The 16,193-nt window shown below is 39.4% G+C and overlaps 2 protein-coding genes across 2 annotated transcripts in view; both read left to right on the forward strand.

Moving 5' to 3' along the window:
* ARID1B (AT-rich interaction domain 1B) overlaps positions 1–15,023 on the forward strand; it is a 326,431-nt gene extending 311,408 nt beyond the window's left edge. The window contains 6 exon segments of the mRNA XM_050316193.1: positions 323–495; positions 2,067–2,217; positions 4,753–4,849; positions 8,148–8,937; positions 9,794–9,924; positions 11,929–15,023. Coding sequence (XP_050172150.1) covers positions 323–495; positions 2,067–2,217; positions 4,753–4,849; positions 8,148–8,937; positions 9,794–9,924; positions 11,929–13,641 — 3,055 coding nt within the window. The 3' untranslated portion in view covers positions 13,642–15,023.
* Positions 1–16,193, forward strand: part of ZDHHC14 (zinc finger DHHC-type palmitoyltransferase 14) — a 645,017-nt gene that overhangs the window by 426,169 nt on the left and 202,655 nt on the right. The gene's annotated exons all lie outside the window — the stretch shown is intronic.

Raw genomic sequence — 16,193 nt, forward strand, 5'->3', positions numbered from 1 at the left:
ACTGTGTAAAAGCCAGCAAACCAGCTTAGTGAAATTTCAGAAAGGTTTAGACTTTTGTATGAGTAATACGAGTGCACAAACAGTGGAATTAGATGAAAAGCCCTGATCTCTAAGGTAAGTAGACAAAGAAGGCAGGGGAAAAAGTGGGTAGATTCTTTTTTATGATTGTCTGCTGTGAAAGTCTTTTGATCTTCCTTGGATATATCCTATACTGATCACTGCCACAGCATCGTGGGCTAGTTGTATTGTAGTCCAGTCTGGTTTCACAATTCTTATGAATACCTGATGATGATGTTAATGCCTCCTTTTTCTCATCTGCTAGAAACAGCGCAGTTAGTGTGCATGATCCCTTTTCTGATGTAAGTGATTCAGCGTTCCCAAAGCGAAACTCCATGACGCCAAATGCACCATACCAGCAGGGAATAAACATGCCAGATATGATGGGAAGGATGCCATATGAGCCGAATAAAGATCCTTTCGGTGGAATGAGAAAAGGTATCTTCTTTGTTGGGAGCTTAAGTGTTCTTCCCTGGGTCTGTGTAATCACGATGTTCTAGTCAGAATGGGCTTTCTCACTTTGCTGGTTTTGCTGTTGGTATCCTTGTAGCAAAAAGAGAGGTGCAGTGCAATTGTGTTTCATTCTGGTCGTATTTTCCCCACTCAGAGTCATTACTGCTTATTTTGGAATTAACAGAATCCTAAAAATGCTTGTAGGAATACATTTCACGAAGTGGCATAAATTCATAGTTTTAGATTTTATGTTTCTTGAAGTCGTTTAGTTGCTGTGCAAATCAGGTCCTGGACTTCACTATTAGAAAGTGAAGTGGTGAAGCAACACGCCTGGTTGTACTAGGACCAAACTGGGAATTTACTGAGCAAGTCTCTTAATGCTCTTTGTCTCAGTTTACATATTTTTCAGAGTAGTAAAGCTAATTTTTTTCTCGTTTGGACAGTCCCTGACAAAAGGTCACAAACACACTCAAAGATTGTTTATTTTTAGAAAGCAAAGTTTAAAATTAATGTCAAAATTTACTCTGGTCCTTATGGGCACTTAATCTATAGATGGTTTTGTGGACATTGTAAAATGTGCTTAAAATTAATCAATCTTGCATGCCTCATATATAGGAAAGTGGGAGGAATGAACACAAGCAGGGCTCATAATGGCTTAAAAGAGAAGAGCAGGTGGAGGAGATGAAGTGTAAACTAGAAGGCAGCAAAAGGGAGGAATGGGAAGAAGAGACCCAGAAATTGGGGAAAGAGAGGGATGTGATGAAGTGGGGAGATGTTTTAAAAGAGATAGTTAATTTGTGTGATTTTTTTTTTAAGCCTTTCCTTTAAATCATTTTGCCTGTACAGTGGACACTAACATATAACACCATTGAAGGAAGGGAAAATGCTCGCTCCCTTAGATTCACTTCAGGTTTTATATACATGTGAGATTAAGTGGGTGTATTGCACTTTGTCATACATTTCACTTTGTCCTGTCGAAACAGAAATATCTCTCTTTGGTATCTGCTATGAGGGACTAAAGACTAGAGTCTTTTCTATTTACTTGGTGATTTATGTCCAATAGCAGTCAGTGTGTCTTTTCTTGGACCCATAGAATATGCCTATCCTGCTTGAGAAGCTACCTTAGGATACAGTATCCCTTCCATAACTAAATGATTGTATGTGTGTATATGAGGGTTTTATAGGGGGAGATAAATGCCTGATTCTGACAACTTTGTAATTCAAACTAGGAGATTTGCTTTCATCTGTTTTGTAAGGCTTATGTTTGCATTCATATTTAGCATTGTTTGGGGTGAAAAGAACAAGATCAAGTTCATCTTCAGCTGTGAGGACCAGAGGGAAGAGGCTGCCTGGTGCCTGATCAGCTCAGTTCCATAGGATGAGATTTCTTTCCTCACTTTCATGTGTTCTCATCAGACCCCGGAGAGCTTGTCAGACACCAGCTAATTCTCCCTGGCAGTGTTAGGAATCTGAACATTCTTTTAAAATATTTCATTTAATAGAAAGAGATCTTCAAACACCCAGAATAATAAATTTAATTTCCCTTACTGTTACAGTGCCTGGAAGCAATGAGCCTTTCATGACCCCTGGACAAATGCCTAACAGTGGAATACAAGATATGTATAACCAGAGTCCATCTGGAGCAATGTCCAACATGAGCATGAGCCAGAGACAGCAGTTCTCTTATGGAAGTGGCTATGACAGGAGGTGAGTCAATCTTTAGGAAAAAGCAAAGCCCATTAGTGAATATGATCCTGTCTCTCCCCTTCTCATTTTCTCATTGCACCTTACAGAGGATATAGCAGCCTACATTTCCTTCAGCATCTTACTGAATCACTGTGAGTCAAACCACTGAGTCTAGCTGTTCACAGAAATTAATAAGGAGGAACTGTCACACCTTAGAAGTCACTCAAGTTGCAGCAGATCAGCTCGTGGGTGTGTTTAACAGCTGCCTTCAGCTGGCAGCTGGGCTGGGCTGGGCTGGGCTCCGATGGCATAAAGTAGCACTTGAGTTAGTCTTCTGGCCATGTTTTCACCCAAAGAGTTACCATTTGGCTTTTTATAGGAAAAACAAAATGCACAGTCTAAACATGTGTGATTTGTGGTCTGTTAGTGAATTGCCTTTGAAAAGTCTGGAGTCTGTTGTCATAGCTGTAGGGGCATCAGTCTTGCAACGTGTCCATCACGACCCTTAGAAGTTTGTCTTTCAGTGAAGTACACAAAATAAATTTGGTCCTCTTTTGTTTATTTGGGGAAAGGCTTTGGAAAAAAATTGGTAAAATCACTGATGTCTAAGCATTGGTATAGCAAGCAGGTTTGGGAATGTTTGGATTATATTAAGTATTCTAGTAGGTTTTGCAGCTCTGGCTGTATTCCTGCTTTTTTTTTCATTAGCCTGTGTACTTTAGCTTCACTTTTTGTTTCCTGATGGTAGACAGAGTGGTGCAGTGTGGCAGAGTAGCTTTTGGTCAGGCGTTTTAAGCAGTAGATGTGTAGAGTAAAACGAATACAATCGTATTGGTCAATGGGTCACGTTGCTGGGGAGTCAGTGAGAGTAAGGGTTCCACTGGAAGGTGATAACTCAAGCGAATGTTTTCTTTAAGGGGCATGATTTGTTTTATTTTGTTGACAACAACTTTGGAGAATAAGTGCTTTTTACAGAATGAGGTTTCCTTTGTCATTTTTAGGTCGGATCATGGGCTGGGTCCTGAAGGCAGTATGGCACCACCTGGTCAAAGCAACATGGTGCCTTCAAACAGTGACCCAAGCATGTACTCTCCTAATCGTTACCCTGGCCAGCAAAGGTGAACACTGATTTCTCTGTTTGTAATACCCACAATAACCAGCTAGTGAGTGCTAGCAGCCTCTGTGAGAGCACACAGACAGGATATGTGGCCTCTTGTTTAGGCTTTTACCATTAGTTCAGTCTCTTGGGAGGGGGCAGAGGTTTGGGTGAATCAGCTGAATTTCTGTAGTCATAGAATCAGAAATGTTAGAAAAGGAGTGTACATCCTTTCTTGTTTATCTGCCTGCCAACGCTGAACTAGAGCATAATTTACAGGCCCAGGTTCTTCAAGAGAGCATTAAATGACACCACTTCTGAAGCTTCCCACAACTTCACCTGGCTTGTGGTTATCCCGTGGCTAACAAACTGAACATTTAGAAAGTGTTCCCTTACGTATAGCATACGTGTACCTTTGCTCAGTTTTAGCTTATTGCTTGTACTATCTTGGACACCTATAGGCAATTCCCATCAGTTACATTGTTCTTTTAACTGGCATTAGAGAATTTCTCTCCATCCACATCATAATTTTAGAAGGAACTGAACTGCTATGTCTTTCACTCTGGTCGTCTCTCAAACAAAAAAAAAAAAAATTAGGTTTCTGTGCTTTTGGAAAAATTAGGTTCCATTAGATCTTACAATATGTCAGGTTCCCCAGTCCTCTGTTTCTGTGACTCTCCCTGGTATATTACTTCCATAATTATCCTCTAATTGTAGATGTGTTCTCACTGGTAGAGTACAGAGAGGAATTACTGACATATTGGCCTGCAATACGGTGTTATTTATCAGTCTTAATACTTTCCAAGTACTTCATTTCAGCAACCTAAATTTCATTCAGATGTGCTAAAAATATTGCAGTTACACTGTAGTGCTCCTCAGAGGTCTTAAAGGCCACAGGTAGGTTTCCAAGTGCAATGCAACTCTGTCTCTTATGTGTATGCTTCATTATGTAGCTTTAATTAACAATGACATGAACATTAGCAAAATTACGAGTACTGTTTTTACTCACTTTAAATTTGCAGTTAACTATTGATTATATTCTTGAATAATCCAGAAAGTAGCTTGCTAGTAGACTGGCATGTTATAAATGTTACAACACAAGACTTTTTACTTTGAGCTGTGTGTCAGATGCTTTTCCACCGAAGATGGTTCTCAGCGGCTGCAGCTGCCTTTCTTACTTCTTTGATGACCTTACCTTGTTCCCATTCCTGACTGCTCCCTCTAAACCTCCCTGTTGCATCTTCACTGCTCCTGCTTTCTTCTACTTTTATCTCATTCCTCCCACTACCAGCTCCAGCAGAGCTCACTACATCAAGCTCAGGATCCTACCATACTGTACCTTCACTTTGTTTCCAAATGGAAAATACCTTCAAGGTGCAAGATCATCGGAGTACTTTACTTTTCCTGGTGGCTTGGAAGTTCCAGCAGCTCTAAGTGTTGCTTTGAATGCTTTATTTTAGGCATGAACCATATGGGCAGCAGTATCCAGGACAAGGACCTCCCTCAGGACAACCACCATATGGAGGACATCAACCTGGAATGTATCCACAGCAGCAGGTAGGAGAGGGGAAAACAGCTATATTCATAACCTTTGGTTAATAAAATTGACCCCAAAATTCTGTTTACATTCAAACATTTTTTTGTATGATATTGCTTTTGGCACAGGGAGCACTGTAGTTCTGGTCAAAATCACAGCCTGTATGGATGAGCATTGTATGTGCAGCTATAGGAAAATGTGTTCATTACACTGGAAGAGTGTAAATTCTAACAGATGTTCTGTGATTTTGGATGTGCATCAAGCGACTGTCCCAAGTTAATAACCAGCAGACTGGGAAATACAATGCACAGACAAGTAAAGTGATGTTGCCTCAGTTCAGAAACAAATAGGAGAGCCACTTGGCTGGCAGGTTGAGGGGCCTTAACTTAATGTCATGCAGCCAAGTGAACCCAACAGAAAACTGGAACAAAGTAAAACGTGCAGCACACTCAGTTATTTACAGTGCTGTGGTGGGTCATATGAGATACCTATCTTTAATATGGATCAGATGGCATATTCCCACATGTTATCTCAACTAATAATGTGGTACAAATACATAAGAGAGAACATTATTGGCAGTTAAAAATAATTGGCATTAAAAAAGTTTGTACTTTCCAGTCTCCCTAACTTTGTAATAACTTCAAAAATACAAATTATGTTAATTAATAAGATTTTTTTTGTTAGGTGTATGATTCACACCTTGTGAGCAAAATCCCATCTTATAGGTCAATAGCAAAACTCCACTGACTTCAGCAAGATCAGTTTCATTCTGCATGTTACTAATTTATTTCTAGTCACACAATACTTGAAGTTAGCTTCCAAAATAGAAACTACTTCCTTATCATAAAAAAACTAAAATGTAATCTAGTTTTCAGCCAATTTCAGATAGTCTCTTTTGGTGTGGGAAATCTGGGGCGATGGTGGGGGGAGGGTGCTTTGGGGAGAACCCAAAAGAGATCTTAAATTGCACTGCATGAAAAATGTATATAAATTTAAATTTCGGAATCTGTTGCTTATCTCTTTGGTTCATAACATCTCAAAAACAGCATAATTGAAAAACTGTTTTGTTCTTTATGATGAGCATATGCTAGCAGTCTAGGTGATTTAGTGGGGAAATTGCGAAGATACATAACAGAACAGTTTGTGATATTCCGTGCTAACGCGTGCAGGGAATATATTAACTACATGTTCATTTAGGCAAGGAGACAGCTAGAATTTTTAAAAATATATTTGGCCCTGTCCTTAGTGCTGTTTATATACTTTTTACACTGATTCTTGAATGCAGAATGCATTAATGCAGAAAAGCAGTGAAGGATGAAGGACAAGGATCCTGACCAGCCTTGGCGTCTCCCTCCCATTCCCAGAGGATTCCACTTCTTCATTTATCTAGAGACTCGGATGCTACTAGTTTATTTACAATTTCCTAAATCTTACTCTGTAGTGGTACAGGAAGAATGTGAAAAATGACCCTTTCAAAGCTTTATCTACAACCTGAAGGCTAGGGAATGACCTGCAATGGAAGTTATTGGAGCATGAACTCCTGGGGCTAATGAAACACTTTGAGCCAGGTTTTTCGATTCCTGCATGAACGCTTATACCCCAAGAGCTATTATGCAGCAAGTGACGTTACTGGTGGGTTTTTGTCTTCTGTGAGGTCTCAGAATTCCACATTCCTTGCAGAGAGAGAGAGGCATGTTGTGCAGCCTTAGTCTCTTGCCAAACCTTTACACAGGAGGGGGGGGAGCTCCGGCACATCGCTGTCCTCAGCACTGGGTACTATTAGGCTTGTTACCACTACAGATACAAGAGTGCTGAAGTGCTTTTGAAAAGGCACATGCTTCATTCCCAAGTGTCTGCTGTAAGCACTGAGTCACTGTGGCAAAGCAAACACCACCTTTTTAGGTGTGGTAACTGCCAAGTCATTTCTTAATGTATAAATTGGTCCCAAGGGTGGAATTTAGTACAGCAAGTAGTTCATGTTAGGCTGGAAGTAGGTATTTCTCAGATAGCCAGACAGCTCTATTGCAAGTTTGGAAAAAAAAAACAAACTTCCATGCAATACAGTAGTTGTGGTTTTATGTGCACCAAAGTTGGAAGATGAGTTTATGAATCCCAGAGCTGTTTTAACTTTCCCATATTGAATACATACAGAATTTTATCTGATCTTAACTCTGGTGCATTAGTATACATTGTGCAATGTGACTGAGCTACAGTTTCCAAGGGAGCTGTAACTTTGATTTTGCCATAGATCATATATTCAAAAATCACCCATTTAATTCGCAATTTTTGCTTCAGAGCACTCAGTGTGGTTTGAACTATGGAACAAACTCCCACAGGAACTAGAACCTTACCACCTTTCCCTCAAACAGCAACATGTCTTTTTTTTGTTTTACCATCTTAAACATAAATACATATAAGCTTATATGGTTTAAAAACCACTTAGCTCTCCCCAAGGTAGAACAGCTTACCTCACACAACATTCCCCACTGAGAGGGTGAGAAACAAAGAGGGAATAAACCATAGGTGGCAGCTATTAGTTACATTGCTTAATTCATTACTGAGCAGCAGGGTAAGAACCTGCATAAACTAGAATAGAATGTTTGGATGTGACCATTTGCTGTAATAATCTCACAGTAAATTAAATTGATTAGGATGATTTGGGAAGAGGACAGTTGCTCAAACAGAACAACATTCCTGGGAATTACCCAGAGTGCCAAATGCAGCAGAATTGTTTTCTCCTACTAATGAAATTTACTTGTGTAGACTATGTCCGATCATAAGATCCAGTATTTCAGACATGCTTGCAGCATATCTTTTTATTTTTATTTATATTTTTAAAATATATTTATTTATATATTTATATATTTCTATTTAAGAATTTATTCAGTGCTTGTCTCTTGAAAAGATTCACTGGGTGGTTCTGAATTTTTTTTAAAGATTTTTCTTCTTAGTAGACTAAGCATAAAAAAGAAGTGAAAATATTTTAGTTAGTGAGGACTGTTGCCTTTGCATGCATGTCTGAAATGACCAGTGGAATTTAATCTGACAGATAGGAAAGGAAAGGCAAAGGGAGAAAATTAGAGCAAGCATAAGAAAACTTAGCTCCAGGATAAGTTTCCTTTTAGTATTTGGTTACAAGCACAGCAAAACAGAGGCTTAAAAAGAACGGCTAACCATACCACTGCATCCCTGATTCTGGAATCAGCACAGTCCCTCTAGAACTAAGCGCCTCCAGCTTCTTTAATGAGCCTTCAGCCAGTATATTTGTATTGTGTATGGAGTGAAAGTGACACATCTTTCCAACATTTTTTTTTTCAGAACTATAAGCGACACATGGATGGCATGTATGGGCCTCCAGCCAAACGCCACGAAGGGGATATGTATAACATGCAGTATGGCAACCAGCAACAGGAAATGTATAACCAGTACAGCAACGCTTACACAGGGCCTGACAGGAGACCCATGCAGGGACAGTATCCGTATCCATATAACAGGGAGAGGATGCAAGGCCCAGGACAAATGCAGCAGCATGGAATACCTCCCCAGATGATTGGTGGCCCTATGCAGTCGTCATCCTCCAGTGAAGGTCCTCAGCAGAACATGTGGCCAACACGAAATGATATGCCTTACCCTTACCAGAACAGGCAAGGTCCAGGAGGCCCTGCACAGGCCCCGCCGTATCCAGGGATGAATCGCACTGATGATATGATGGTACCTGACCAGAGGATAAACCACGAGAGTCAGTGGCCTTCTCATGTCAACCAACGTCAGCCTTCTTATATGTCATCCTCAGCCTCCATGCAGCCTATCACTCGACCTCCTCAGTCATCCTACCAGACACCACCCTCTATGCCAAACCACATCTCTAGAGCTCCAAGTCCAGCGTCCTTCCAGCGCTCTTTGGAAAACCGTATGTCTCCAAGCAAGTCTCCTTTCCTACCCTCCATGAAGATGCAAAAGGTTATACCCACAGTTCCAGTGTCACAGGTCACAGGACCTCCACCCCAACCACCACCAATTAGGCGAGAAATTACCTTCCCCCCGGGCTCTGTAGAAGCATCCCAACCAGTCTTAAAACCAAGACGAAAGATTACCTCAAAAGATATTGGTAAGCATCAAAACAAAGGCTAAATGACCAAAATAAGCTGTGAAAAGGGGACTTTGATTTTGATTTGCGTGTTCATATTTTAAAGCTTCTGACAAATAGGGAACTTCGGTAACTACAATGTGGTTGTCTCCAATAAAAAGGTAATAGCATATGCATCAGTGAGGGTGATAGGTAAAACTCATCCCAGACAGTCTGACATGAAATAAAAGCATTTTATATGGAGACCTAAGGTCTCCAGAAATGCATTAAAAATGAAGCTTCCCTCAAGATTTCCAAATGAGATGTGTTGAAAGGTCTTTCAGAATGTCTATTAAGTCATCAATGCAACGTTTAGCTGAGCAAAACTTTCTATGTTCTTGTTCCATGGAAGCTCATGCTGTTCTGCTGTGTAGTTACAATCTCTGCCTCCCTTGAATAGTCCATTTATTCATTGCATATTATTTGTCCCATTTGTTTCTCCCCCTCTTCTTTCCCAAGTATCTTCTTACCTTAAATTGCAGTTACATTTCATACATTCAAGTTCTCATACTTCAGATTTCCACACTCCTGACAGGGTATTCTACCTTTGTTTACTGATTATTCGGTTTAGTCAACTTCTTGACATTTTAACGATTATTTCAGCTTCAGCAATGTCAGGAAGAATGGCTGAGTTGAGATATTCTCCGGTATTAAGGCTGATCAGCAATTAGAGAAAACTGAACAGAACTAAGTGGTTGAAGTAGGGTCTTAACCAGCTTTTCAGTAACTGTTTCATTTAAATTTGCATCCTCAGAATGTCACAGTTTAATCTTTCAGGAACTCATTAACAGTCTCCAAGGATGCACTAATGCTGTTTTACTTCTCCTTCTTTCTCCAGTAACTCCTGAGGCCTGGAGAGTGATGATGTCTCTTAAATCTGGTCTTTTGGCTGAAAGTACCTGGGCGCTAGACACTATTAATATTCTTCTGTATGATGACAGCACTGTTGCTACTTTCAACCTCTCTCAGGTAGGTGGGAAAGCAGTATACTTCTCAACTTTCCAAGGAAGGAGAACTGAAATAAAATATCTACTAAGTGCCGATGGCCTTTACAATTTATTCTAATTAACATGAATTTGAATGTTGCAAAATGTCCACTTGTTAATGATAGGTAAACAGTGAGTAACAAGGTAGATATAGGTCTAATAGGGGGAATTATAAGCCTGAAAGAAAGAGGTTTCTTGTAGAAAGGAGCATTTAGGAATATAGGAATCTTAGCACTGCCAAAAGACTAATGTATAAATTCACATAGTACAAGCACAGTCCCAGAAAACAGCAGCATGTTAGTAATCTTGCTTAATTTATGTTTCCGTAAAAGGCTTTGCAAAACCATATTAAATTGATTTGAAAGCTTTCTTTTGGTGATGACTTGTCCCTATTCAGTAGTTCCATATGAGGTTGTGGGATTTTTTTTAATTGCTTGTTTTCTGTTTGGTTTCTTCTTCCAGTGAATTAAGTTTTCGCTGAAATACCAGATTGACAATTTAAAGGCTAATATCCACTGTATGTCCATAGGATGCAAGTAACACAGAATTTAACTGTGTGTGATTTTGCCTCACTACCTCTCAGCATTTTTCAGCCCTGCTCTAATCTTTGGCCTGTTAGGTGATAGTAATAAATGGCATGCTGATAATGCACATTATCTAAAATTTGTACAAATTAAATATTCAGTTTCTCTCCTTCATTCATTCCTTGGTTACTAATAGTATAACTCATAATTTTTTAAATATAATTACTTCTTTTTTTTAATGCAGACACAAATGGTACATTTCATCCCACCTAACTTTAGAACTAGGGTATCTATAGCATGATTCATCTCATGTAGAAGAAGAGATCTAAAATAGGTCAGATGAATCATATTCTAGAAATGGCCTGTAAAAGACCATTGATTATAAAAAGGAATCTAGACAATTAGGTTAGGTGTGTAACTAGTGCAGTGTTTGAAGTTAAATGAGGTGAATCTCCTCTGATTTCTATTAGAAATTGTGTTACTGCACCCTGTGCAGGTTGCACAGAATACCAGGCATCTTGTAAATATATATATTCTTTAGAATAAATAGTCTTTTGTTACTTTTGCCTTGAACTCTTATTTCCAGTGGTGGTCAGGACACCCTCCATATGATGGCTGATAATTCCTGCAGTTCATAAGCATAAGTTTGTTATTAATTGTTCAAGGTTTTGGCAGTCGTAAGTGAGTCTAGAATGAACAAAAGGATACATTTTACTGAAAACCTATTAGCTCACAATTTTAAAAGAAGCAAACAAAAAACCAAACAAATTAAAAACCTGACAGTGGGGCTGAACACATCATAACAGCAAAGAATTTTTAATAATAAAGCCACTGAGTGTAAATTAATATCAAGTCCAACTACTGCCTTTCCATAAGAAAGTGATTACAAGTTAATTAAGAAGATTAAACCTAAATGAAAACTGTTTCTGAAAGGTGACGTACAACACAAGGATCCAATAACAATTTTTAACTATTGCCAGGCAAAAAGGGAACTATTCAATAGAGTTGGGATGTTCATCTAGGCTGGCAGTACTCAGACCCTGAACCACAGGAGAAAGAGAGGGAGAACTGTAAACTTCAGATATCTAACAAAAGTACAAATCAGAAAAACTAACCAAGTTAGGAACTTCAGTACTCTGTACAAATAAACAAGAAGAAGAGGCACTTGGAAGGGGACAGAACAGTTAGGCTAGACATCTACTAGGCTTAAAGGAGACATATGAATAAAGTTCTGTGCTTCTTATGGCTGTTACAGTTTAAGCCAATGGAGCCATGATAGTCTGACATTATATACTGTTTAGACAGACACTAGAAGAGTTTCTTTTAACTTCTGCGATGCAGGACCTAGCCGCAAGTCCACAGCAGGATGAGAGAAGTATGCATGTATGCATCAGTGTTCCTAATAAAACTCCATGCAGACAACAATATTTATCTGATTTTTATGTTCTTTCTTCTCCCCTCAGTTATCTGGATTTCTTGAGCTTTTAGTAGAATATTTTAGGAAATGCCTGATTGACATTTTTGGAATCCTTATGGAATATGAAGTGGGCGATCCAGGCCACAAAGCACTTGATCACAAAGCAGCCAAGAAAGATGATAGTCAGTCCTTGGCAGAGGATACTGGAAAAGATGAGAATGACGAATGTATTGACTATTTTGATGAAGATGAGGAGGAGGGGGAGGATGAAAAGGTAGAAGGAGAAGAAAAGAGCATTGTTTTTTCCACTCCTGGTGCCATTGCTGATCCAAGTGAGAGGCCAAAACAAGCCAGTAAATTTGACAAGCTGCCAATAAAGATTGTAAAGAAAAATAATCTATTTGTTGTTGACCGATCTGACAAACTTGGACGCGTTCAGGAATTTGATAGTGGACTTCTCCACTGGCAGCTTGGTGGTGGTGACACAACTGAGCATATCCAGACTCACTTTGAAAGCAAGATGGAGATTCCTCCACGTAGAAAAGCCCCTCCTCCCTTGAACTCTCCAAGCAAAAAGAAGGACCTCGAGGGGAAAGGCGAATTTGAGGAACAACAAGAAAAAAGTATAACAGCAACCATTGATGATGTCCTCTCAGCTCGGCCGGGAGCATTACCTGAAGACTCAAACTCTGGTTCCCAAACAGAGAGCAGTAAATTTCCCTTTGGGATCCATCAAGCCAAAAGCCACCGGAATATTAAACTGCTAGAGGATGAGCCAAGGAGCCGGGATGAGACTCCTCTATGCACCATAACTCACTGGCAAGACTCCTTGGCCAAACGCTGCATCTGTGTGTCAAATATCGTCCGTAGCTTGTCTTTTGTGCCTGGCAATGACACCGAAATGTCCAAACATCCAGGCTTGGTGCTGATCCTGGGAAAGCTGATCCTTCTTCACCACGAGCATCCAGAAAGAAAGCGAGCGCCGCAGACTTACGAGAAAGAGGAAGAGGAGGACAAAGGGGTGGCCTGCAGCAAGGATGAGTGGTGGTGGGACTGCCTCGAGGTCTTGAGGGATAATACATTGGTCACATTAGCCAACATTTCTGGGCAGCTAGACTTGTCTGCTTACACAGAAAGCATCTGTTTGCCAATTTTGGATGGCTTGCTGCACTGGATGGTGTGCCCGTCTGCGGAGGCACAGGATCCTTTTCCAACCGTGGGGCCCAACTCAGTTCTTTCGCCTCAGAGACTTGTGCTGGAGACCCTGTGTAAGCTCAGTATCCAGGACAATAATGTGGACCTTATCTTGGCCACCCCCCCATTCAGTCGTCAGGAGAAACTCTACGCTACTTTAGTTAGGTACGTCGGGGACCGCAAAAACCCGGTCTGCCGAGAAATGTCCATGGCGCTCTTATCGAACCTTGCCCAGGGGGACACATTAGCAGCAAGGGCAATAGCTGTGCAGAAGGGAAGTATCGGAAACTTGATAAGCTTCCTGGAGGATGGGGTCACTATGGCCCAGTACCAGCAGAGCCAGCATAACCTCATGCACATGCAGCCTCCGCCTCTGGAGCCGCCTAGCGTAGACATGATGTGCAGGGCAGCCAAGGCCTTGCTGGCCATGGCTCGAGTGGACGAGAACCGCTCAGAGTTCCTTTTGCACGAGGGTCGTTTGCTGGATATCTCAATATCTGCTGTCCTGAACTCTCTGGTTGCATCTGTCATCTGTGATGTACTTTTTCAGATTGGGCAGTTATGACATAAGTGAGAAGCCAAGCATGTGTGAGTGGAGATTAGAGGGTCACATATAACTGGCTGTTTTCTGTTCTTGTTTATCCAACGTAGGAAGAAGGAAAAAAAAAAAGAATCTTTGCTCCTCTGCCCCATTCACTATTTACCAATTGGGAATTAAAGAAATTATTAATTTGAACAGTTATAAAATTAATATTTGCTGTCTATGTGTATAAGTACAACTTTTTATTTTATTTTTTTTAACCAAAGTTGCTGTCTAGTACATTCAAAGGTCACACTTTTTTTTTCCATAGATTATCCTTTTCAATGTTCTTTTCCATGTTTGTATTGCATATTTTTTGGGAAGCGAACTAGTGACTTTTTAAAAAAAATGTTATGGCAAACCATTGTATGATGGAAAAAAAATCTCACCACTTTGAAACAAAAAGGTGAAAAATAACCAACATACCAAGTTCCTGTGTGTTTTATTTTTTCAGATAAGGAAAAAATAAAAAAAAACTTGTATACCATCACCCAAAGCTCTGTGCAATAGAAGATTCTAGTGATGTAGGTGTAGGGGATCAAGGAGGGTGTCAGTCAGTAGTCAAAATCCAAAACGATACTGGTTTCTCCTCAGGAGAAATGGTTACATTAGGCTAGGAGCAAAACAAAACAAAAAAGTCAAGTTAAGAGATTTTTAAACAAAACCTGAAGTTAAACATCAGTTGCTTCCTCACCAGAACTGTCTTGTCTACATCTGTTGTTTTTTTTTTTTTGACCTTCCACAATGACAGTTCTTCACAATTCCTTTAATCATTTTTTAAAATATTTTTTTATTGCCTAAGGGCCGTGATGTATATAGAAGTTGTACATGAAACATACCCTCATTTTTTTTTTTTTTTTAGTACAAAGTTTTTAGTTTCTTTTTCATGATGTGGTATCTACAAAGTGATAGTAGAATTATTTTTTTCTTTCATTTGGGCCATATCTCCAAAAAATAATAAAAAAAAAAAAAGAAAAAAGGAAAAACCCAAAACAGAAAATCAACAACTGAGGGTAATGTACAAGTTTCTGTATGTATAAAGTCATGCTCTATTTCGGGAGAGCAGCCGATCACAATTTGCTTTATAAACCAAGGTGTGGAAATGGTTACGTATGGATTGATTTAAGAAAATGGTTACCAGTCTACAGACAAAAAAATATATACAGGAAAAAAAAGGAAGAAACACAACTTCAAAGATTTTTCAGTGACAAGAATCTGCATTTGTATTTCAAGATAATGTAGTTAAAAAAGAAAAAAACTTGATGTAAATTCCTCCTTTTCCTCTGGCTTAATGAATTTCATTTATTCAGTATAAAATCTTTATATGTTCCACATGTTAAGAATAAATGTACATTAAATCTTGTTAAGCACTGTGATGGGTGTTCTTGAATAATGTTCTAGTTACAGTGTGGGATATCAGAAAGCAAACTAATTACAAGAAAGAGCAATAATGATTATTCTCTTTCCCCTACTTTATTATTATGACCTTCAAAAATATGACGCTATTGTATTGCAGCGACTTGCTCTCCTTTTCGAAAAGCCTTCTCACATCACAGAGAAGTGTTTTTAATTATTATATATAAAACCACAGAGCCTCAAAGGGGAAGACATGGCTGACAAATGATAGTTCTGACTATACAGGTATCCAGTCTCCATGCTGTGTTTGGGGGACTGAAGATGGATGTTAGAAAAAGTGACAAAAGATTTTGTTAAAGCAATAACCAACTTGAAGAAATTGATCTGTATTCACTACCTGTAATTCTCTCTGTTGGTTAAAGGTGCAAATACCCCAGTGATGTGGGTATTTAGAATAAACACCCGCCCACTTCTCGATACTGTATGTGTCATTGCATACTTACGTGGCCATTCATGCTGGGAGTCCCCCATTACAGTGGATCAGGCTTTAATAGAGCACATCCATAGTTATAATTGGTGGGAGATGGCCATTTCCATTTCAGGAATTATCTGGTTTCAGATACATCTCACCTGGTGATACCTTGTTTCCGAATATTGTTCAAGCACTAATTTTTGCTATTTCATCTTGGATCATTGACTTTGTTAGTGTCATCATAAAAAAGCTAATAATAATCAATTTCCCTGGAATTGCCATGTAATTACACTGTTAGTGGATATCCTCCTCCCCTCTCCGATAACACTACGGAGGTACCTGACAATTACAACCCCCTTTGGCATACTGCCCATTTTGTTCATATAGATTGCTATAACATTAATATATGTAAGAGAATTTCAGAGACAGGTAAAGTATATACAATTATAAGCCAAGTTTGAAATGTGCCTCCCTACTGTCATGAAAAGTAATTTCTCCTTCTAGCCTTTCTTATTCGGTAATCACTCCCACATCACCTGCTGCAGTGGTCTGGTCTTCCTCTCGCATATCACTGCTTTCAGAAATGCCTGGTGAATTATAACCACCTGTAATTCTCATCACAGAAGGAGGCATATTTCAGGGATGATTTTAACAGCTTATTACTGGGCAGTGTGAAAGTAGTATCCCCTGCTCAACGTATTTCTTACTA

This window comes from Myiozetetes cayanensis, unplaced genomic scaffold, assembly GCF_022539395.1.
Source record: "Myiozetetes cayanensis isolate MyiCay16 unplaced genomic scaffold, myiCay2020 scf2-11, whole genome shotgun sequence".
Taxonomy (NCBI): domain Eukaryota; kingdom Metazoa; phylum Chordata; class Aves; order Passeriformes; family Tyrannidae; genus Myiozetetes; species Myiozetetes cayanensis.